Below are 24,561 nucleotides of genomic sequence, written 5' to 3'. Positions count from 1 at the left end.
AAACTTTGGTTCTTTTGTGGGATGACTGTAATACTTCAGTAGCAACAAGTATTGAAAGAAGCTTTGACTTTCGTTGCCAAGTTCCTTAACGTGATAAAAACTTGATAATGTTTGGATTTTTATACATTTTATCCCTATATATACATTAACACAAATCACAACAGCATTAACAAAAGTCACAACAAAATGAACACGAATCTCAACAACATGAACACAAAACACAACAACATTAACACGAATCTTAACAACACAAACACAAAACACAACAACATGAAAACGAATCTCAACAACACAAACACAAAACACAACAACATGAAAACGAATCTCAACAACACAAACACAAAACACAACAACATAAACACGAATCTCAACAACATGAACACAAAACACAACAACATTAACACAAATCTCAACAACATAAACACAACAGCATGAACACAAAACACAACAACATGAATCCGAATCTCAACAACATGAACACGAATCTCAACAACATGAACACGAATCTCAACAGCATGAACACAAAACACAACAACATGAACCCGGATCTCAACAACATGAACACGAATCTCAACAACATAAACACAACAGTATGAAAATAAAACACAACAACATGAACCCAGATCTCAACAACATGAAAACAAATCTCAACAACATAAACACAACAGTATGAAAATAAAACACAACAACATGAACCCAGATCTCAACAACATGAACACGAATCTCAACAACACAAACACAAAACACAGCAAGATGAACACGAAACTCAACAACATGAACACAAATCTCAACAACATGAACACGAATCTCAACAACATGAACACGAAACACAACAACATGAACACAATTCTCTGTAGTTTTGAAGTGCATGAGTGACAAGGCTTCAGGTTAATCTAGAGCCACACATACGAGAACATACAAGGTATGTAACCATGGCAACAGTGCTCAGAGGTTGACAACATGTTGACAACATGCGACAAAAAAAATTAGCTGATTTTTGTTAAACATCAGATGATTCAGGAAGTTCAGTCAAGAGTCAAAATGAGGAAAACCTGTCTGATAATATATTTTAAGGAGGAAAGCAAGACTTGTGTTGTTTTTACGAATGAATTATCCATGTTTACTCGTGTGTTTAAAAAAAAAAGAAAAAAGAATAAACATGTAAAGATGTTTGGTGGAGGTGTTTGCTGCGTCAAACTGACTGTGGAGAACAACATCACTGCCTACAAGTGCGTAGAGAAAGAGAGAGATTTTCTTTTTCTCCTGACATAAAACTGTCTTTAATATGTTTAATGGATTAGTTTAAACTCTTGGATTTGTGCTCATAATCCAAGATTGAGAGCACGAGAGGTTGAGAAGCCAAATCCGTGGTTAGCATCATTAAATTGGATTAAAGTTGTTTTTTTTAACATAGACTAGTAAAATGAAACCCTCGTTCTGACATGGTTCAAGACAGAAAAGGGAGAAAATAAAACATACTGATAAAAACAGTGTACATGTTGATATAAATTAGAATATATGATTTTCTCTTACCTTGCTTCCTGCAGGTGATTCTCTCTTCACGAGATGTTGGCCCATGCTGCTCCAGAGACTGTGGGAGGCAAGAAAAAAACAAAAGAACACACAGTTTAAACAAGTGCAATGTTTTCAACTGGAGAATATATGAACATTATGAACATTGATTTAAGTGCAAGACAAGCTAGTGCTTCAATCAATGCGTGAACTTTACATCTTTCAAAATCACTCTCAAATTTAAAGACACTGTTTTCAGTCTTAACCTGAATCATTGATGACGTTTATCTAGCATTAGATTATAGACGACAATAGAATCTAATAGAATTTTAAGAATTTTTTGTCAAAGTTAAACATGGTTGGGACAGTTCTGTAGGAGGAAAATTAAGACAGATCAACATCAAAGATACAAGCAACAACACGGCACATGCAAGTCGAGTTCATCACTGAGTTTGACGGCCGATGCAAACCAAACATGGTTTTAATCAACCTGTCAGGACACGGACACAAATGTGTTTCTTCAACCAAAGCATTAAATCATTAGAAGACTCAAAGCTGTGTTTGCTCAGAAAGCTTGAATTTAAATATAAATTAATTCACAATGTACATCAAGGCTTTTATTACCTTCTTCGTTATACATTTTTACACCTGATTCCATGCTGTATTTTCTATTTATATCTGGTGAATACATACATAAAAAACATTGTTAATATTTTTATCTTTCACCCTAATGTCACATTTGTTCATTGCACAGTCATTGTCATCATCTTCACATTAGGTTCTGTTGGTTCTGTTGGTTCTTTGGTCTGTTTTTCTGGGGGCAATTCCTTCAATTCCCTGAGTGACACTTGGACTTGAGACAGAACAGACTTCGACCAACACAGACACATCTGACAAACAACGTAATGAAGTTAAGCAGGATCATTGAAAAACTCATTAACATCAATGATGCTGCAGACGCCAGGACTCTTTCTGTCTCAGATTAAGAAACAAAATAACATTTGACTTAATGACCAACCAGTGAGAGAAAACATTTAGCCAGCAAAAAATACATCTTATAATAAACATAATATAAACTAAAAAATAAAAATGTAACTGCTTAAAGGTGGTGATGTGTTGAAACAATGTCATGTTGTTCAGAGGTCAGTAGGTGGCGCCACAAGTTTAAAAATGATGAATTTCATTAGAACAGTTGTTCAAAACAAAGGAAAATAGTGTAGAGACGCCATTTAGTGGACTCTGAAGATAATGACACAATTTCATGAAGCCTCATCGACACATCACTACCATCTAGTGGACTCTGAAGATAATGACACTGTTTCATGAAGCTTCATCGACAAATCACTACCATCTAGTGGACTCTGAAGATAATGACACTGTTTCATGAAGCTTCATCAACACATCACTACCATCTAGTGGATTCTGAAGATAATGACACTGTTTCATGAAGCTTCAACAACACATCACTACCATCTAGTGGACTCTGAAGATAATGACAGTTTCATGAAGCTTCATCAACACATCTATACTTAAAGTGATAGTTCAGCCAAAATTAAACTTGACTCAATGTCTCATGTGGACTAATGTTGGAATTATTTTCTGAGTAATCTGTTCTTTTTACAGTTATAGACAAAAATGTTTGTTCATTTTAATGTAGCGACTGGAGCTCAGTTGTGCTCGTCTTCATCTTCGTCCAAAAAGAAACTTAAAAACATTCAAATACCTCCATACTGCTTGTCTGTAACGTCCCTCTTGTGTTGAAGCCTTGACATTAGGAATTGTTCCGGAAAAAAAAAATCAAAAACAACTTTATATTTTAAGATCTGTTTTAGCAGAAGATCCCAACGTAAATCTTGAGCGCTGACACTGACAATGTGTTTCAGAGGAGCTGCCGTTTAAAACATACTTAAAATATAGAATTATTTACATTTTTTTCTTAACAATTATTCTCATGTCGAGGCCTCAGTTTTTGTCTAAAAAGAACACATTACTCTCACATTACTACATCTTACTTGAACTACCCTTTGTTGTCCCTCAAGTTGTGCCTTGAATACAAAGTATATGAATTCATTGACTTTTATTTGATACTCAAAGTCCTCTTGGACACATTCAACTGTGAATAGGCCTCGGTCAAACCTCTAAAAACCATGTGGCTAAACAAGAGGTTGAAAGGTTTGACACAAAGACCTGAAAACCATATTTTGTGCGTCTGAACGTGAGCCTCGCAGCCAGTCGTACTCGCAGACGTTACACAACCGAGGCTGCGATCCTGCAGGGACTTGCAAGATAGTGTTGCATAATGGAGTGAGGACGACCCACAGCTGAAGCTGCATTTTCCACAGTAGCCTTTTTCCTATCAGTGGATTCTACTTGCGAGTCGTTTTAAAAAAACAACCCTGTCCTATTGTTTGTGTGTCGACTGTCAAGACGTCGGTCTATACAAGTCGCTGACTCATGAAACCTTTTTGGTTTGTCTGGTAAATGCACGTGAAAGGATTGTGCAGAATACATCGAGAATCAGGAGGAATCCATTACTGAGTTAGTGCAGATAATTGGCTGCTTCGCCACATTACTGCAGGCCACTCTCTCGTCCCCCGGGGACACTGATGTTTGAACAACTCTACAATAATAATGGGTTATTAAATTATAACACAGTCGCTGAAAAACACCACCTGAACAATTTCACCAGGATATAAAGTACACATATTTTCACATTGGGAAAGACTTTAAAAGTTTACCGCTTAAAAATGTAACTGGTTCAGTTTGTCTTCTTTCTATGTGTTGGTACGTTGGTGCTGGTAAGCTATTATTTTCTATTATTATTGCCTCATACATGACCTCAGACAGCAACTATTTGACCAGTTCTATGTTGAATGTATGAGTCAGATTTCGTGGTGATATCAGGAAACATTTATTGTCACTATTAATTATTAGTCACAGAATGATCTGGAGCTTATAATCCATGCGTTTGTGTCTTCTCGTCTGGACTGTTGCAACAGTTTATTTTCATGTGTAAGCAAGAAGGAGCTGTCTCGCCTGCACTTCATACAGAACACTGAGCTGCTCTAGTAGAAGAACTCACATTTCTCCGATCCTTAAAACTCTTCACTTCACTTTCTTTCAGGATCATTTTAAAATTCTGGTTCTTACTTTCAGATCTATTCATGGTCAGACCAGAGGAGAGAAATCCTTCCAGACTGTTGCTCCTAAGCTTTGGAACGATCTCTGTGTTTGATGATCAACTGACTCAAGAAACAACTTAAGACACTTTTATTCGTTCAGGCTTTTCCTTGTTTCTGAGACTCCTGTGTTTGTCTCGGTGTTATCTTGATCTTTTAAGTATATATTTTATTATGTATTGTTTTGATTGTTTAAGCGCTTTGTGACCCTGGTCTAGAAAAGCGCTCTACAAATTAAATTACTTACTTTCTAAAAAAACATATTTTATGTGGAGTTCTGTAATAATGATTGATTACATATAAAAAGAAAGAAGAATGACATAAGTACATTAAAATTTGATCGGGGAAGCATTTCCATCTATTCCACCCACAGAAGTAGTGATGTGTCGCCTGCAAAAAGACGTGTTCAGGCACAACGTCGTCCCTTCGTACAATGTCAGCCAGCAAGAGGAATAGTTAACCCATGTGTTGTCTCAGGGTCAAGGTGACCCGTAGGCCTGAAAACAAATGTTTTGTTGTATCCCTTGTCCCTACCACCAACGCGTTTGTTTTCGGGCCTCCGGGTCACCTTGACCCTGAGATAACACAAGGGTTAAGATGGAAACAAAATACAAAAAAAAAATAGAATTGCTCAAATTCTCAAACAATCACACAAAAACATTGAATAACAAAATATAAATATTGATTTTGATCAAACGTGCAGAAATAAAACGTTGAAACACAATTTGAATCTTCTCGTCAAAAGTCATTAAAAGGCAAATTCTGAACTACGTAACAATATCTCAAACATATTGTACCCGCTTTAATTAGTAAATTAACCCTAATTTGAGATTCAGCCGTAATCTTGCAAAATTCAATTGGCTAATCAACATTTTCTATAACAAATAAGCTATCTGGTATGTTTCAAATATATATTCACTTTTTAAATATTTTAAATATTGCCAGTTTAAAGGAGGCCAAGGACAACAAATCACTTTTGTCAAAATTTTGAAACATTACTCCTTATAAATTAATCTCATGCCCCTAATTTGTTTTTGCGTTCTACAGCAAACAAAACAATACATTTTGAAATGTTTGTATTTCTAAGAAAGTAAAGGTAAAAAAGTTTGTAAATGTATTTCAGTGGAAAAAATAAGAATCATTTGATGAAAAAAAAATCTTCGTTTAGAACTGCCTTCCCAGTAGATCGGAAAAAAAAGATTCAAAAAATGAGTAACCGTCCAGAAACCGTCCACATGACCTCTTTTCTGAACTAATGAAAACTTTCTTAAGAGTGAATGAAATGTCGAATGGTGCATTCAGGCGTTAACATCATGCGATAACAATTCAATTCCATCCATTCATTATGGTTGGATGTTTGGATCTGATGCCTGGTTCTTCAAAGGTTTACAAAAGTTCAGGTAAGATCTTAAGATGATCCATTGTCAGAAGATTAATATCATTGCAACGCTACACATTGTGACTTTTGCCGGGTCAATTATGTAATAAAAGTGTGTGTGTGTGTGTGTGTGTGTGTGTGTGGTCGTGGAGTTGTGCAGGGAGCATCAAAGGACACGGCAAACAGAAGCACTGGAGCTATCTGCTGGGCAAAGTGCCTCACTCCTGTCAAAGGATTTGGGATCAAAGTTCAACATCTGTCTCTCCAGGCGAGCATCTGCTGGGAATATATATACGTGCCGCAGAACGCTGTGTGCTCAATCTTAGAGGATTTAGACCCTTTGGTTCACACACCGTATCCAAGGCTACAGTCAGGAATGCTAGTGTTAACACAAGATTCTGAGGGCAAGATTAAATGGTGAACAAGTGTCCTTGTAAGCTGCTGCTTCAAATGATGTTTCTTCTATTGCTTTCTCAACCAGCAAACGCAGAACTGCTGCTCCCCCTTTCCACACACAGTTTATTCACTCATAAAAACCTGAATCATGATTTCTCAACCTGTACATTATATTACAGCTCCTCTGATCGTGCTGCCTTCCCACCCTCTTCTGTCACGTCGTTTTCCGCCTTGTTTTATATTCAGAATCTTAGATACATGTTTTTCACAGCTGCGTAGCTTTACCTTCACTTTAGCATGTCCAGCTTTTTATTAGCTACAGCATCTCCCTCGGCCGATTGGGCTTGAAAAAAAAAAATTTTTTTAGAATGAAAAAAAAAAATGAATGGCCAAAACACTTCACAGTGTAGCAACACTACCTCATAATAACGAAAGATCAGGAATAAATATAAACTATAATATAAAAATATAATATAAACAACACTTCAGGCTACGATGCTACTGACCAGTCAAGACACAGAACACAGCGCCGTGATTTTCGCTGAGCCAATCAGGACACAAAATCCAGTGGGCTGAGTCTTACATTAGGATTTAGACATCATAGATGGATAATTTAAATGTATTAAATAATGCAGCAGTAAAAGAAATCCACAAAATAGAGAGGCCGCAGATACTGTATGACTGTATAACACGTCATATGATACAGATCAACAGGAAACCTGTTTTAGTCATGAAGATGATATGTGGACGATTTTCTCTTTTTTTTTTCTTGTATTTAAAATCCACAGCACGATTATGATATGATGCAAATCTTCAAATAACAGAGGCTACGAAAAAGAAAAAAAAATGGTAGATCTTCAGAGACGGAACGGCTTAAAGTGTTTGAATCCTTTTTGCAATAAAAAGTACAAAAATAAAATCATGTATCCAAAACATTGTTCTTGTTTGTGTTAGGACTTTCTTTTTATTTCGATTTTTAATTGTGTAATATTTATAATTATATGTTGTATTGTCCATTGCAGTGGTGTATATAATATTATATAATATATATATATATATATATATTATTCTTGCAGTTAAAAGGGTACATCAAGATCTTTTTATTCAATTAAACTAATTTCATCATAAAATGCAGGTCTGTCTTTTATGTCTATGAAATATTTTGTTGGTCAAAAAGAAAAGCACACTACATCACAATCACAAAATTGGTCAATGGACCAATAGAAAAACTTTTTTTTTCTTTAGCCTGACTGAAGCCGTTCTGACATCCCCATCCTCGTCTGGTCTGAGTGCTGAGCGTAAGAGGAGGCAGTTATAGCACTGGTGCAGAATGGAAGTGTGAGATCTTGCTCAGAAGAAAACAGCCAGCCGTGACCATCTTCACAGAAGAAAACAGCGCTGACATCAAGAGGAGCCACAAAATCGCTGCAGGCCTTCAGACCATTTGACTTAAGTATGAGCAGAATTTGCCAAAATCTAATGTGGATAATTGAAACATTTGTTGATCTACATTATATGTACTAAAAGATACATTTATGACAGGAACAAAGTGAATCATTGAGGCGGGTTGTCATCTCCCTGAGAGCTGACCTGTCTATCAGCAACTAATAACACAAGCCCTGCTTTTAGTACAAGATCATAGTAGTACTGGAGTATATTTCCGAGACAGTTTGAGGGTCCAGATGCTACTCTTTTTGAAGACTCTTTGGGGAATTTCCTCTTGAATGAGCACACATGTCTCTGAGGGAATATTAGACACAAGTGGAGAAACAACAATCCCTTGAGTATACTTTTCTTGTCAAAGCTAATTCAGTTTGATTTGCTCCATCAGTGAGTCGGGTCTTCTCAAGTATAAGCTCTTCAATTCAGCACTTACTTTAGGGGCCCACTGTTTAATTAGCATCATTATTTACCGTATTTTTAAGAATATAAGGCCCACCTATTAAGCATCATTATTTACCGTATTTTTAAGAGTATAAGGCACATGGTTCAGGACCAGAGGAGAGAAATCTTTTCAGGCTGTTGCTCCTAAGCTTTGGAACGATCTTCCTCTCTCTTTGCGCTTGATGGAGTCTACTGACTCCTTCAAGAAACATCTTAAGACATTTCTATTTGTTCAGGCTTTTCCTTGATTTTCTGGAACTCCTCTTGTGTTATGAGTTTTATCTTGATCTTTAAAATATATACTTTATTGAATATTGTTTTGATTGTTTAAGCGCTTTGTGACCCTGGTCTGGAAAAGCGCTATACAAATAAAAATTACTTACTTACCTGCTTACTTTCTTACATAAGATGCTTAAGGCACAGCACGGCTTTAAAGTTTTACTCTCCGAAGCGCTGTAGAATAACCTCCTAGAGTACTGCCTAGGAGCCACAGGGAGTTATAATATGGAGCCTCCCTGAGAAATAATATGAAGCGTCGCAAAGTAATACAACAGAGCCGTGCAGCGTAGTACAAAGAGTCCAGTGGAGAAATACTACGGAGCTTGGGGTAGTTATATTGAGCCTCTGAAAGTAATACTACGGAGACATGGGGACTAATACCACAGAGCTTCGCAGAGTAATACTACGTAGCATGGAAAAGTAATACTACAGAGCCTGTGGAGAATCCTTAAGTAATACTAAAGAGCTTTGCAGAGTAATACTAAAGAGTCTAATTGAAAAATACTACGGAGCTTCACAGAGTAATACTATAGATCCTTATGAAGTTATAATGTTGAGCTTTGTGTAGTACTACTACGGAGCCAGGGGGACTAATACTATTGAGCCTCGTGAAGAAATACCACCAAGCCTTGGGGGGATTAATACAAGTAGTAGAAATGTTGTCCAAAAACAGTACTGTGAACAGTACGGTTAAGTCATCATGGCTTCCTGAATGTTACGGTTGAAATAAATTTGGCCGCAGTCCTTTCCTATGAACTCGCTCAATATAGATATCCAATTTAACAAAATGCAAATTTCAAATTTTCCAAATTTTTGTTTGTTTTTTTATATATATCTTTATTTTAAAAAAATACTATTTTAATACATTTATTAGGATGCATCAGCACATGTGTCATTTAAAATGAATTTATGGATTGAGAAAGCAAAGCAACCCGCAGATTACAGTGTATTAAACGCAAAGATTATTATTGATCTTTGATACAAACAAACTCACGTAACAAGTGTTTACAGAAACCTCCGCAGCCGCAGATCAAACAAATTCAATCTGCAATGATCTCTGACGACGACAGGAAGAGTCGTCATCGTCCCAGTGAGTAACAACCAGCGCGGCCACACCTTCAACAAAACAATTGCATTGCAGGTTTTCTCCACCAGGTAATGTGACTCAACCTGTCTGCCAGGAACAAGCCCTGAGACCGGAATTCAACTATCAACACTAGTATCTGCACTCTTCCACGGAATAGACAGTCGACTACATTCAAATATCCAGGTTGTGATATAATTACGTCTTTGTTTTAGAAGACAAAAGGAATTCATGAGTTCCATGTTTGATTTTTGTATCTACTCGCTCAACGAGGTGAATCCCAGGAACACATTCCTGTGGCATTCCGAGCCAAGTCGTGCCAGACAACTATGCAAAGGTTAAGCTACAACTTGTGCCTCCGTGCTTGCGTAACGCTAAAAATAGATGCTTCTTTAATTCAAGAGACCGCATCTATGCACATAAAAATCAGACGGCATGATGGGTAATCAACATATTTATCAGCGTTTCAACAAGCGTTTCAATCCGGAGAAAGGTTCGGATTATAAAGAAGTCATTTTGAGGGAGTCCTGGACTTTGATCGTTCCGGGCCGGAGGATTTAAGTAAAAGATCCGAGCAGCAAAGCCATGCCTGGAATTTCTTTCTCTGGGGTTGAGACTCCTGATGGGCTTTTTGCCAGAATAACTCACAGCCGGTTGTGGCATCTTCTGTTGGTGATAAAGGAGGTTATAACCACTGTAATTATAAACAGATGTCGGCTATCGAGTATAGGGTAAAAGAAAGGAATCGTGACCAGCTTTACGATTGTACTGAAGTCTTTTAAAAGTTGAAAATTCCGACTCCTAATTTCGTCTGCAAACCACAAGAAGAAGCGTCTTTTGAAGAAGTGTCCATAACCCAGTGACCATTTTGGTCCAGGTGCTTCTTACATGGTGAGGTCACACACATCAAACACAAACGATTTTTTTAAAAGCTTTTTTATGAGTGAACAAAAATTCAACTGAATAATTCAACTGCCTCTTAAAGTGATCGGAATAAAGGATCGTTACAAGGAATAGAAACAAGGGATCAGAATTGGAATGGTAAATTGATAGTGTAACCTATTCGTCACGGAGTAAAAGATTACAGTGTATTTAATGTGTACTAATGAGAAAACAATCAGAAAGAAGTAGTTTCTGAAGAGCCAGATATCATGAGCATCAATAGAAAGTGAAAACCCAGGACTTACAGAATATCCACTAGTGTATTTTGACAACGACCATGAAAACAACATTATTTCTTAAAAATATATATGTTACCAACCAACCACACATAACAGAAATTAATTGAAAGAAATTGAAATGATGATGTTCTTTGGGGCCCTTGTAAGTGAAAGTTTTGTTGCAGGTGAATCTGATTTTCATCCGTTCAAAGATGTAGTGATGTGTTGTGTTGGTCCTTCTCTGCATTTGTCGCCATCAACGTAGAAGAATCCCTGACGGTGTGTTTAGTTTCCATTTACACAGAAAACACTGACTGAATAAAGGTACGAACCTGAGCTACACTGGTTCTACCCAACTGAGCTCTCATGACTAACGTTTTAAAAATATGTATCAACCGTCTACACTTTCACCAGGACTTGTATTTACACACGATACTTCAGTGTGGTGATGATTTCTTCACGTGAAAAAAACATAATGTAACAACTTCCTCTGTGCGTCTCAAACATTAAGAATGTGTTGAAATATGGGCTTCATGAAGGTGACACCCCAGGAACGGTTGACTTGAGCAAGTTACTTTAAATGAGTAACTTACTCAGTTACTTTAAGTTACTTTGAGTGTACGTAACTACGAGGGAAAGTAACTATCTGGTCGGAGAAAGAGAAATACAAGCTAGATAGTAAAATACACTGAATCACCTTGTCGGGTAACGTTAATATCTTATATTGAAGCAACATTTGAAGTGCTCGCCATGATCGACATTGAAACAACATCGTATTTTCATCCAACTAGCACCGAATCAACATTGATTGAACTACATATGCAATGATTACGTTCAGGCCCGGCCCTGACCCACGGAAGTTCAAACCCCTCCACAGATGACCCCCCATCCCCCCGGCCATTATGGATTTGTCTTACATTAAATCAATGTTGACTCAATGACAGGTTTTTGACAATGTAACAGTAATTAAAGGTTGAATGAACATTGATCGCTCAACCAAAACTAACCGACATTGAATTCATATAATTTGACATCTAGGATATTTATTCAAGGTTGGATGCTGAGTAAACAATCCATAAAAAAAGAGAAAGATTATTTTAAAAATAAACAAAATAAAATGAGAGCTTCACATCCACCACTGAGACTATAGTAAGTAAGTAAGTAATATTTATTTATATAGCGCTTTTCGAGACCAGGGTCACAAAGCGCTTAAACAATCAAAACAATACTCAAAAAAGTACATACTTTAAAGATCAAGATAATACTGAGAACAAGTAACAACAACTTAATCTTGATCAAGAACATTTACACACAAGGAAGTTGATTTTAGATGGTACTAGTTTTTGAGATGTGTCTTTCTGTGTTTTTTTCGTTGATATCTATCAGATGGCCAACAAATGATTACTTTATTTATGATCAAATGGTTGTCAGACTAAAAATGATACTACTTTATGAAGGAGGTATATAAGGATTCTAAATTTAAGGGGTGATAAAATTCTACTTTTATTTGCCTTGTGATACTTTAACACTTGAAAATATATATAATGAATTAGCCATTCATGCAAAAATGTCAACAATTTCTTTGACAATTTAGAGCAAAACACCTATAGAAATGCTAGTTACTTAATAACTGAGTGTCAAACCCAATCATACAAGGTGCCAAACTATTTTACCTCTTTTACACCAGCCAGTCTGTTACAGGAAGTATGAACTTCCCATCAACATCAGTGCTGTGTCTCAAATCACATACTTCTCACAGTGCACTGGTTAGTATGCATCAGGATAGTATACATACTAACTAGTAACAAATTATCCACAGATAGTATGTCTCAAATCAAACACTGCTGCTACGCACTTACAGGAAATGACGCGACAGCTTCTTCTTCTACTACTATTGAATGATGATTTCAACCAGCTGTAGGAACACTATCGACACCTGCTGGCAGCACGTTTGGTTTGGATCAAGAAATATGAGAAACGAAATATTGGCGACATATTTACGCCGTTATCAGCACCGAAGACGTGTCGTCCTCCTACTGCTGCTGAAAATGCACCTGTAAGTATATGAAATATATATATATATATATATATATGATGTAACTTCCGTTGTTTAGGGTAGAAAGTGTCCATCGATCCATACTCAGTTTGGTGGGCATTTTAGTGACAATTTAGTGTGTATGGTGCACTACATTTCACATACTAAGAATTGAGACGCACTTATGCACTAAAAATACTAAGTTAAAGTACACAAGTATGCGATTTGAGACACAGCTCTGGTTTGATGTCATTGGACGTCTCTGTATAGTTGTTGACATCCATAATATCTGTAGTTACTCATCTTTATAGTTCAAAATATTATCAAAATATTAATCTACTTTGATTTGGGGACAACCAATCGACGGGCCACGTAAAACTGGGTCAGGTCTCAAGGTTACACTAAATTTGTGATATTACTAAGCAGGTGTATGTGCTGTTATAAAACATTCAAGCACGTTTACAACCTGCAACACTCACTTCCAACAACCCACTTCCTCCTTGAGTCACATCCAGAATAAACATCACGGTTTTCGCAATCGTTGTTATTTTATTTGTCAAACAAGTCGCGCCGAATTTATGAGGAAAACGCAAACAGCAGTTGCGTGTTGGCAGTTTTTTCTGCATGTCGCGGGAAACGGTTGTTCTGATCGCGGGAACTTAAACGCCCCAAATGTTAAACGGGGTTTGGTAGCGGGAGGAGGGACGTCAGCGGGGAGGGTGGTTGTAATAGAGAGGGGGGGGGGTGACCTGTCAAAACTAGATGCAAAGAGGGAAAAAAATGTTCTTAACTAAACTAAAATAATCATCTTTTTCGTTGTTTTTGGGGTGATTTAAGGATATATTCGTAAGTGAAACATGTAACGTTGGCGCCGTGAACGCACCGCGGCGTGATTCTTTAAACCTGACAAACACACGTTTTTAAACACAATAAAAACACATTTCTTTTTTAAGTTGTTGGGTTCTGAGAAGGTTTCGTGCACGTACCCTTCTGGGTTTAGCTGCATCCACAGCCCTGGCTCTGGACGGTCTTCCTCGACGGCTGCTGCTCCACTACTACAACAACAACAACAACAACAACAGCAGCAGCAGCAGAGATGTGTGCTCTGGCTCAAGGGTTCCCGGGCAGACGTTGAGGACGCACAAGAAGAAGGAGAAGAAGAAGAAGAAGTGTAGGTCGGTGCTTCCTGCTTGAGGTGGCGGTGATGTTGTTGCTGAAGGGGTGGAGCGGAATGCAGCTTCAGTGGAGGAAACACGTTGGTGCACGTTCATGCGTGACTACTACACACGCTTGCGTCATCAGCATGTGATGCTGCTGCTGTCAATATGGAAGTCAAAGTGTGTCATACTTTAAACAATAATTCAGAACATTGACACGCAGATATATCAGAAATAATTGAACATTTATGGTCAGTATTATGAAATAAAACACAGGGATGTATGTGTTGTTATAGTATTAGGTATTAATTAATTAAATAAGTATAGATAAAATAAGATGAATAACATATAATAAAGTATCTGTATCTGTGTCAATAAAGACAGTGGGCATAAAAAATATTAAATAACCGAAGAGTTCATGTTCCCGATCATATCATTTTGAACCCTAAAGCAGTGTTTTTCAACCACAAAGTGTGCCGTGAGCGATCGTCAGGTGTGCCCTGGGAAAATATGCAATTTCACCTAATTGGTCTAAAAACATGAATTACATTAATATTAGATTATAAAGTCCTTTTTTCTATGCGTTTATTTGATTCATATTCAAGACACTTTGATAAAATTGACTAAAATGTTAATTTAGGCTACACAGAGTATTATTTTTTAACATTTTTGACAAGTGGTGTGCCTTGTGATTTTTTCAATAAAAAGGTGTATCTTGGCTCAAAAAAGGTTGAAAATAACTGACCTAAAGGACCAGACCAGGGCAGCATTTTTGTCTTTTCAGTTCATTTGAAAGTCGGCGGACGTGTCAAGTTTTTTCCATCTTCGTTGACCCAGTCGTAAAACAAAGAAAGAATCTTTGATACTTTGTCGAGTGTGTGGACTTCATGCTGCCTCACCGTTAGTACTTTGGTGACGTTAACATTTGTGCGCCTCTGGTGTTTGTGTTTTCTCGATACATTAAGACCTGATAACAGTCTGTTGTTTCAGTGTGTTTCGAAGATGAACGGAGATAGTGAGACTTTCCTAGACACCAGAATGAAAGCGTTGACAGAAGAGTCATCAGACAAAAATACAACACGTTTAAGATTATGTTCTACCAAATATAAACTATTATTCAATGAACTAGTTCAGGTACAACACTGGGTAAAGTACAGGCCACAATTGTGGACCTGTTGTTATTCACCATGTTTTTATTGTAAACCGATTCAGACCAAAAACAAAAATTGTACTGTACAATAGTGTCAGTTCACGATCTTTTAAATCATCAGCGATCCATTTGTAAGCATGTGTATCGCATTCAACAACATCATTGTACTTATATATATATATATAGCCAAGAATGTTTTGTTTCTTCCACCATCGAAGCATCCAAAAATGTTGTCACAGCATGATCGGGAGCTTATAATCCATGTGTTTGTATCTTCTCGTTTAGACTATTCTAACTGTTTTTTTTTGGTGTCTAAACAAGAAGGATCTGTCTCGCCTGCAGTTCATACAAAACTCTGCAAACAAGAATTCTGAGCTGCTCTAGTAGAAGAACTCACATTTCTCCGATCCTTAAAACTCTTTCAGGATCATTTTCAATCAATTCTGGTTCTTACTTTCAGATCTATTCATGGTCAGACCTTCCATCAGTGATCTGATCCAGACTTACACCCCAGCTTGGGCTCTGAGGTCTGTGGATCAGAATCTACTGATGGTTTCTGAACACGCTTCCGGACCAGAGGAGAGAAATCTTTCCAGACTGTTGCTCCTAAGCTTTGGAACGATCTCTGTGTTTGATGATCTACTGACTCCTTCAAGAAACATTGTATCGTTTATCGAGTATCGTTTAGATTGTTTAAGCGCTTTGTGACCCTGGTCTGGAAAAGTGCTATAAATATAAATTACTTACTTACTTAATGGAGTCTGTGTACATTTACATCAGGACGCTTTGTCTTCTACGATGTACAATTAGCTGAATCAGGACACAATTATTCAATAACTAGATGGTGCTGACATGATGAATCACCTCTTTACGTATTTTTAAAAGAATCGACGCTTTGAGACTCGAAAGAGACACTACATCATCGGTGTATATAAATAAAGTTGTGTATTTTGAATGCAACACACACGATCGCTGAGGATTTTCCAGATCGTGTTCCACGTTTTATTCTTGTCGACTGTTAACAGTTACGATCAAAATATGTCGTTGCGTCCGTTCACGGACTGATTGGTTCTTTCCATAGAATGAATTATACGGTTGTGTAATAGAGCTGTATCAACACATCAAGTTTAGGTCCCACTCATAATAAACGGATAATTGGATTTACGGAGTAAGAAAACCAAGACAATTCCAGAGGTATAAATAAAATTTTCCTGTGATAAATGTTAAGAAAAATAAATATTCAAACCAGTGAAAATGCAAAAAAAAGTCTGGTTAACCTCCTTATACTACATCAAGTCCACAGGGTGCAATATGTTAGGTGTGACCTTTTTTTTGTTAAATCCCACCTTCCAAATATCACATTTTTTAGATTGTTAAAAGAATGATATGTTGGAAACTTGCTGAACAAAGAAACTGAAAAAAATGGGTTAATTATGAATCAACTAATTAACATTAAATTAGAAAATGTGTCTTAAAATATGCACAGAAGAAACAAATGAATATCACAGATTGAACAAACACAACATAACTTGACGAAATATACAGGAGAACTTAAAGTACAGTTACATTGTATTGGTAACACTAATAGACTCAGGGACTCATGGATTCCTTGTGCTAATAGATTGTATAATAGTGAGTTTGGGGGCAGGAGTGAAAAGATGAATCTATTCCATGTTATTCTTTGTATCCTTTGTCCTATTTTTGTCCTATTTTTCATTGATTAAATTCAATAAATTAGTTAAAGTGAAATGAGAGTAACCATGGCGGGTCAAAAAAAACAATGTGTGAATTGATGAATTGAAATCAATGTTTGCCAGACTTAGACATAAATTTGTATCTTATATTATTAAAGGGATTCCAATTAATATTTCACTTGCCTTAGATGTTGTGGTCACAGCAGTCTGCTGTGTTCTCCTCCCCCTGGTCTGCCACTCCTCTTGTCGTCTCACCTCACACCTGGTCCTCATCATCAATCATGCTCACCTGTTCTTGATCCCCAATCAACCCCCTTCTTAAACCCTTGGATTCCCCGCGGTCGGCGCCAGATCGTAGTTCACTCAACCGTGGTAACTATACGTGACTGGCTCAGTGTATTTGCTACCTCGCTCTAGTACTCGAGTCTCTTGTTGTTTTTTGGACCTCATCTAACTTTTGTTCCTCTGCCTGCAGTAACCCGCGTCATTCACTCCAGCTCGCCGACCTCGCTCTCCCTCCAGCTTACTCTTCCACTACCTGCTTCCCCTTTATTCAATAAACCCCTTTTTGTATTCTCTGGAACTCGCCTCTGTCTGCTCTTGGGTTCAGCATCGTTAAACATAACATTAGATGTTTTTATACAGGAGTTTTGTCAAGTAAAAACCTGGAAAATATTACCAGAATTTTGTGGCGCGTAAACTTGATCAATCAATAATATTTTTGATAAAATAGGACATTTGTTTTACATCATCAGTATCGGTGTATAGCGCCGAAAAAACAATGTGGACACATTATTTTTAAATAAAGTAATATAAATAAATGTAATGTAATCAATATATATTCATTGAATGGATTAATTTATTCAAAGTAATTAATATATATTCAATGTAAATGGTTAAACATAAAAGATCTACGTGAAATACAAAGTTAAATATCAATAAATTGAAACTGGGTGTTAAAGAAAAATTCAGTGTATTCATACAAGCGACCAAAAGAACCGATCCCTGAAATGACTCAAACAACGCAAAGCTGACGGGAAGAAGGAGTGAGTCAGAGTCTGTTTACTTTATTTGTGTGCATAACATTGAATATTAGACATTACACAACACATTGCACATTGAATTTCTTACAATGAATTTTTTCACATTTCATTTTTTTACATTCAATTATTCTTTACACATTGAAGTTACACTGATTTTTTTATGCATTGAAAACAAAACACTATGGAAAACAAAAGTGCTTGAAATGTAAGTTTTTTTCAGATTGAGAGTCTGATTTGGATGCTAAAAAAATTCAGTGTATGATTTACTGAAAGACCCGAAATACTCTGTGACCGCATGTAACGTCACTGGTGATGTGTCCAGGATGTCAAGCTTGTAACATTAGTTGATGTTTCAAGCTTCTCTCTGGGTCAAACATAATAAAAACAACGCAGCAACTGCTGCTACTTTGTTTTAATTAATTGGATTATTTATGGCATGATCGCCTCACAGCAAGAAGGTTGCCGTTTCACATCCAGGTTGTGATGACTTTTCGGTTCTCCCCGTGTTGCATGGGTTTACTCCGGGCACTCCGGTTTCCTCCCACAGTACAAAAACATACAGAGGTTGATTGGGAACTTTGGGAAATTGTCCGTGGATATGAGTGTATGTGTGAATGGTCTGTCTTTGTGTGTCCTGAGACAGACTAGTGTCCTGTCCAGGTTGTCCCCTGCTTTACACCCTTAGAGACTGGGATAGACCCCAGCCCCCCCCACCGAGACCCCTTTTAGGGATAAAGTGGAAAAAGAAAGTGAATGGAAATATACAAGTAAATAAAAAACAAAGTTGAAACGTGACATTGTTTCCTTCTAATTTAGCAACACAAAGGAAAAAATGTGTCTCTTGGAATGAGGTGAAAACGAACATTTAGCTAACAGCTAGCTAGTTGTGGATCTAATAAACGAAAGAACATGTTGTGAATCGCAGGAACATTTTTCTTCCTCTTCCTCAGTGAATGATTTTCAATAAAAACATATAGAGGTTGATGGAGAACTTGGGGAAATTGTCAGTTGGTTTTAGTGTGTGTGTGAATGGTTGTGTGTCTTTGTGTGTCCTGAGTGTCCTGTCCAGAGTGTCCCCAGCCTCTCGCCCAATGAAACTGGGAAAGACTCCAGTCTCCCCGCGACCTCCAAGTAATAAAGCAGTAGAAAATGAATGAACAAAATAAATGTCTCTGGAGAAAAGACTTTAAAGATCAACATAAATAAGAATATAAATAATTAATTTTAATACAAAAGCTGATTTTCGTAGTATAATTCACCATTATTTCTATGTGTCTTGAAATAAAAATGATTGAGTCAAGAGAAAAATAACAACGACTGAAACGATACAATGTTCCTAACGCGGCCTCAAGGATGTTGACAGACGCCTCCATTACGCTGATACTCCCGCAACGTCACAATCTCTAATCCACGTATTGTTGCCATACCGATGTAATCCACTTGTTCATAATAATGTGTCGGGCAGATCCCATCCGCGGAGGTTTGGAGATCCTGATGTCATTAGCGGTAGCCGCTACGAGCGGTCCCACCAGAATCAACAAGCTGGTTGCTCAACAGGCCCCGGGCAGAGGGAACGACTGGACATCGCGGGTCATAAAATGATAAGTCATTAGCTCAGAGGACGGGCAGATCCAAACAAAGATATTGTGAGCGGTCGTCATGGAAATAGAAAGACGGGCCTGGGTTAATGGACCTAAGAAGACATGGATTATCCAACAGAGCAGCAAAGGGAGCTGTTAGTCATCTACGTATCTGTGAGCGGCTAGATAAGACCGTATGTCCATCATAGTGGCGTTATTGACAGAAGCCGCCGCCAGTCGGAAAAAGTTCTGTATATATATATATATATATATATATCTGGCGATTCGAACGCCTCAGAATTCATCGTTTCTGTGTTTGATTACCTGCCGCGAGCAATCCAGGTGATCTGTGCTCGTCTCTTACGGTCTGGGGTGTCATTACCTTGATTGAATGTTTTCATGCATCGACGGAAAGATAGACTTTCATCCAATCTCTTCATCTTTTTCCTGCTACGTCTCTCGTGTTTTCTTGCTTCCCTTAGAACCAGAAGGCAAAAGAGAATCATAAAAATTATTATAATAATAATAATAACGATGAAAAATGTTTAAAAAAAAAAAGATCAAATGTATGTTGTGAAAAAATGTATAGATCATATATTTTACTAAACATTTTCTCAATGTCATATTTTTAAATGCTTACACATGGAAAAGTTATGGTTTTCTATCAAAGGTTTAATATCATTACTCAATTGACCTTCGTACAATAAAAGAATGACAGGATTAAGAATCAAATTTTGTAAATAACGACATAAAAAAACATTATTTTTGACATAAATAATGCACATAATGTGCATTTAAGACGTTTACATTTTATATTTGACTGATGACGTCTGTACAATATGACACTGTTTCATGAAGCTTCATGAAACAGTGTCATTATGTTCAGAGTCCACTAGATGGTAGTGATGTGTTGATGAAGCTTCATGAAACAGTGTCATTATCTTCAGAGTCCACTAGATGGTAGTGATTTGTCGATGAAGCTTCATGAAACAGCTTCATTATCTTCAGAGAACCACTAGATGGTAGTGATGTGTTGATGAAGCTTCATGAAACAGTGTCATTATGTTCAGAGTCCACTAGATGGTAGTGATGTGTTGATGAAGCTTCATGAAACAGTGTCATTATCTTCAGAGTCCACTAGATGGTAGTGATGTGTTTATGAAGCTTCATGAAACAGTGTCATTATCTTCAGAGTCCACTAGATGGTAGTGATTTGTCGATGAAGCTTCATGAAACAGTTTCATTATCTTCAGAGTCCACTAGATGGTAGTGATGTGTCGATGAAGCTTCATGAAACAGTGTCATTATCTTCAGAGTCCAGTAGATGGTAGTGATGTGTTGATGAAGCTTCATGAAACAGTGTCATTATGTTCAGAGTCCACTAGATGGTAGTGATGTGTAGATGAAGCTTCATGAAACAGTGTCATTATCTTCAGAGTCCAGTAGATGGTAGTGATGTGTTGATGAAGCTTCATGAAACAGTGTCATTATGTTCAGAGTCCACTAGATGGTAGTGATGTGTCGATGAAGCTTCATGAAAAAGTGTCATTATGTTCAGAGTCCAGTAGATGGTAGTGATGTGTAGTTGAAGCTTCATGAAACAGTTTTATTATCTTCAGAGTCCACTAGATGGTAGTGATGTGTCGATGAAGCTTCATGAAACAGTGTCATTATGTTCACTAGATGGCATCTCTACATTATTTTCCTTTATTTTGAATAACTGTTCTAATGAAACGTCATTTTTAAACTGATGGCGCCACCTAATGACCTCTGTTGACCCCTTTAATGTCGTTATTCTGCTGTACTTTTGATTCTGTTGAATAAAAAAAATCGAAAAAGAAAATGTTCATGAAGCCAAAGTCAAGTGATCTTTACCAATCTCCATCAGGGCCAATCAAAAGGTCCTTCTGTATTTTGTGACCTTCCTTCTATAGGTTTATCACCGGCCTTCTGTCTCTGACCTTTAAAGCTAATGACTTAACATTTGAGAAACGGCCTTTCATCTAATCATTTTCTTCAAAACCGTAGCGCTTTCGGTCAAGAGAAGCGAAGCTTTAAGAAAACAGGCTTCCAGATGATTCCAAGTCCAACGTTATTTCACCATCTTTTGATGAGTCCAACCCAGAAAATACAGGGTTAAGTGCAAAAAGGCAGAAAAGTTTGATCTGAAAATATGAGAAAATGAATAAATCCGTCTGTGTGAAGGATTGAGTTAGAACATGACAGTTTTGAAAGACAGCAGGACGAAAGGCAGACGTCTATGTTTGCTCTTGGTTATTTGCTGCAACAAACACTTTTCATAACCGAGGAGATTTGTCTGTCTGCGATGCTTCCGTTTCATCTGAACGTAATACAAAGCAGGGGGAGGTTGGAACGCGTCGTGAGAACGAGCTGACAAAGGAATCAGGGACCTACACATCTGTGAGCAATAGAATCTCTCAAGATGTCAGAGTAACTCTGACACTTCCGTCCTCGCTCGTCGATAAAAAACCGCCAGGGACGAAGAGGATGCAGCGTCTCTAACACTCGCTCGGACTTATCCTAATGTTAAGGTGGAAAGAACAAAGATTTTCTACAAATTTTTGACTTCATTAGAGAGTTAAGATGTGCAAGAGTAATGTCATATTTGTAAACTGATTTTTTTTTCATCGTAATTACACGATTTAGTGGTTCACTCTGATTTCTCCCCAGAAAATTGTAGATATTGAATGGATGGATGGATGGACGGAGGGAGGGAGGGATGGATGGATGGATGGATGGATGGATGGATGGATGGATGGATGGATGGATGGATGGATGGATGGATGGATGGATGGATGGATGGATGGATGGACGGACGGACGGACGGACGGATGGACGTATAGACGGAGAACTGAAGGAAAACCGAATCAACAAAAATTGGTCCATTAGATTTGTTACCTGGCCGAGTACAAAGAATAATAAAATCAGTATAGTTTATTTACTATTGATTATTTCTGTTAAGGTTTTTATAAAACAGATTCTCTCTGAAGTAAACTTTGTCTCGTTTCAATCAAGTTTAGTTCAAAAATTAACCTGTAAACTAGTAAAAAATAACCTTTTCTGATTATTTTTCAACTGTTTTTATCTAAAGGTGAATATAGTGCTGACAGTAAACTAGTCTGTGCTGCTAATACTGTTGTTGACTCGTATTTCAGAGTCACGTAAGTGCTTGTATATGTACTGTGTATGTACCTCTACGTCTTGCTCAAGGGCAGAGTGAAAAAAAACAACAACTTTATTTTAAAAAGAGATACGAGGTAAACACAGACACCATCAATATCTACAGCACATTGTATGAATCAATTTTATTCATCAAACACCTTCAAAGCAGCGACACATTCAAACAATGAGTGAAACAGACGACAAGACACAACGCAGTGACCAATGTCCTGTCTTGGGTTTCTTGTCTTGTGAATTTCCATTTTTATGGTCATGTGTCTGGTGTCTCCTTCATCCCTGGTTGTTTCCACCTGTGTCTCCGTCAAGTAATAGTCTTTTCCCGTCCTCGTCTGAGTATTTTGTTCACCTTGTTAATTGTTTTCGACTAATACTTCCAGCCTTGTTCAGAGTTTTTTTTTCTCTATAGAATTTCCTCTCACGAAGATTGACTTTGAGTCAAAGGTTTTGTCCCGAGTTGTTTTTCCTCCTGTTGGAGCGTTTTCACTAGTGATGTGTCGATGAAGCTTCATGAAACAGTGTCATGTTGTTCAGAGGTCAGTAGGTGGCACCATCAGTTTTAAAATGATGTTTCATTAGAACACTTGTTCAAAAATAATCGTGCAGAAAATGCCATCTAGTAGACTCTGAAGATAATGACACTGTTTCATGAAGCTTCATTAACACATCACTACCATCTAGTGGACTCTGAACATAATGACACTGTTTCATGAAGCTACATCAACACATCACTACCATCTACTGGACTCTGAAGATAATGACACTGTTTCATGAAGCTTCATCAACACATCACTACCATCTAGTGGACTCTGAAGATAATGACACTGTTTCATGAAGCTTCATCAACACATCACTACCATCTAGTGGACTCTGAAGATAATGACACTGTTTCATGAAGCTTCATCAACACATCACTACCATCTAGTGGACTCTGAAGATAATGACACTGTTTCATGAAGGTTTATCAACCATCACTACCATCTATCGGACTCTGAAGATAATGACACTGTTTCATGAAGCTTCATCAACACATCACTACCATCTAGTGGACTCTTAAGATAATGACACTGTTTCATGAAGCTTCATCAACACATCACTACCATCTAGTGGACTCTGAAGATAATGACACTGTTTCATGAAGCTTTATCAACACATCACCAATAATAAATAATTTAATTGGAATTAAACATAGATTTAAAATATTTTCAAAAACTTTGTAATCTCGAAATCTTGGATAATCTTTCTTTGGAACAGGAAAAAAAAATTCTGGATAAAAATACGAAATTTTATATATACAGTAGTTAATATTGAAGTTTAAAAGTATTTTTTTTAATATATTTTTCCTGAAAATATATACTTTATCGTGCAGATCTGTAGAGAAAATCATATTGAAAATAAACTGCCAGAGAATTGAATACATTCGGCGGTGGCGGTTCTTTTTAAAAAGTAAAAGAAAAAAATTATAAGCAAAACGACATGGTTTCAAGTTTTTAAAGATGAGAAAAAAACATTATAATTTGGAAAATAAATCATAACAATTGAATTAATCATAGACTAATTGTGTAGAAAAAGTGACTTGAAAAGCCCAAATTAGAGACGTATAGAGTGGATTTAAAAAAACTTAAAATGCATTTTAAAACAATTTCTTGAGAATACGTCTTGTTCTTGGAACCAATCGTTAGAGAAATTTGATGGAGTTTTTTTAAAGTTAAAAATAGAAAAATAATTGACAAAAAACATAAATCACGTGGTTTCAAGGCTTTAAAGGGCAGAAAAAAACATGATAATTCGGAAAATAAACCATTACATTTACATTTGAATGGATCATAGAT

General features: G+C 37.0%; 1 protein-coding gene across 1 annotated transcript in view; it reads right to left on the bottom strand.

Annotated features, from left to right (window-relative positions):
• LOC148067921 (myelin basic protein-like) overlaps positions 1-14,112 on the bottom strand; it is a 52,789-nt gene extending 38,677 nt beyond the window's left edge. Inside the window, exons 1-2 of the mRNA XM_087805287.1 lie at positions 13,894-14,112; positions 1,534-1,591 (exon numbers count right to left, since the gene is read on the bottom strand). Coding sequence (XP_087661413.1) covers positions 1,534-1,591; positions 13,894-13,913 — 78 coding nt within the window. The 5' untranslated portion in view covers positions 13,914-14,112. The remainder of the gene's footprint in view (positions 1-1,533; positions 1,592-13,893) is intronic.
• Positions 14,113-24,561: the final 10,449 nt, after the last annotated feature.

This window comes from Callionymus lyra, chromosome 13, assembly GCF_982586985.1.
Source record: "Callionymus lyra chromosome 13, fCalLyr1.hap1.1, whole genome shotgun sequence".
NCBI lineage: Eukaryota > Metazoa > Chordata > Actinopteri > Syngnathiformes > Callionymidae > Callionymus > Callionymus lyra.
This window is presented reverse-complemented; position numbering and strand designations above follow the sequence as displayed.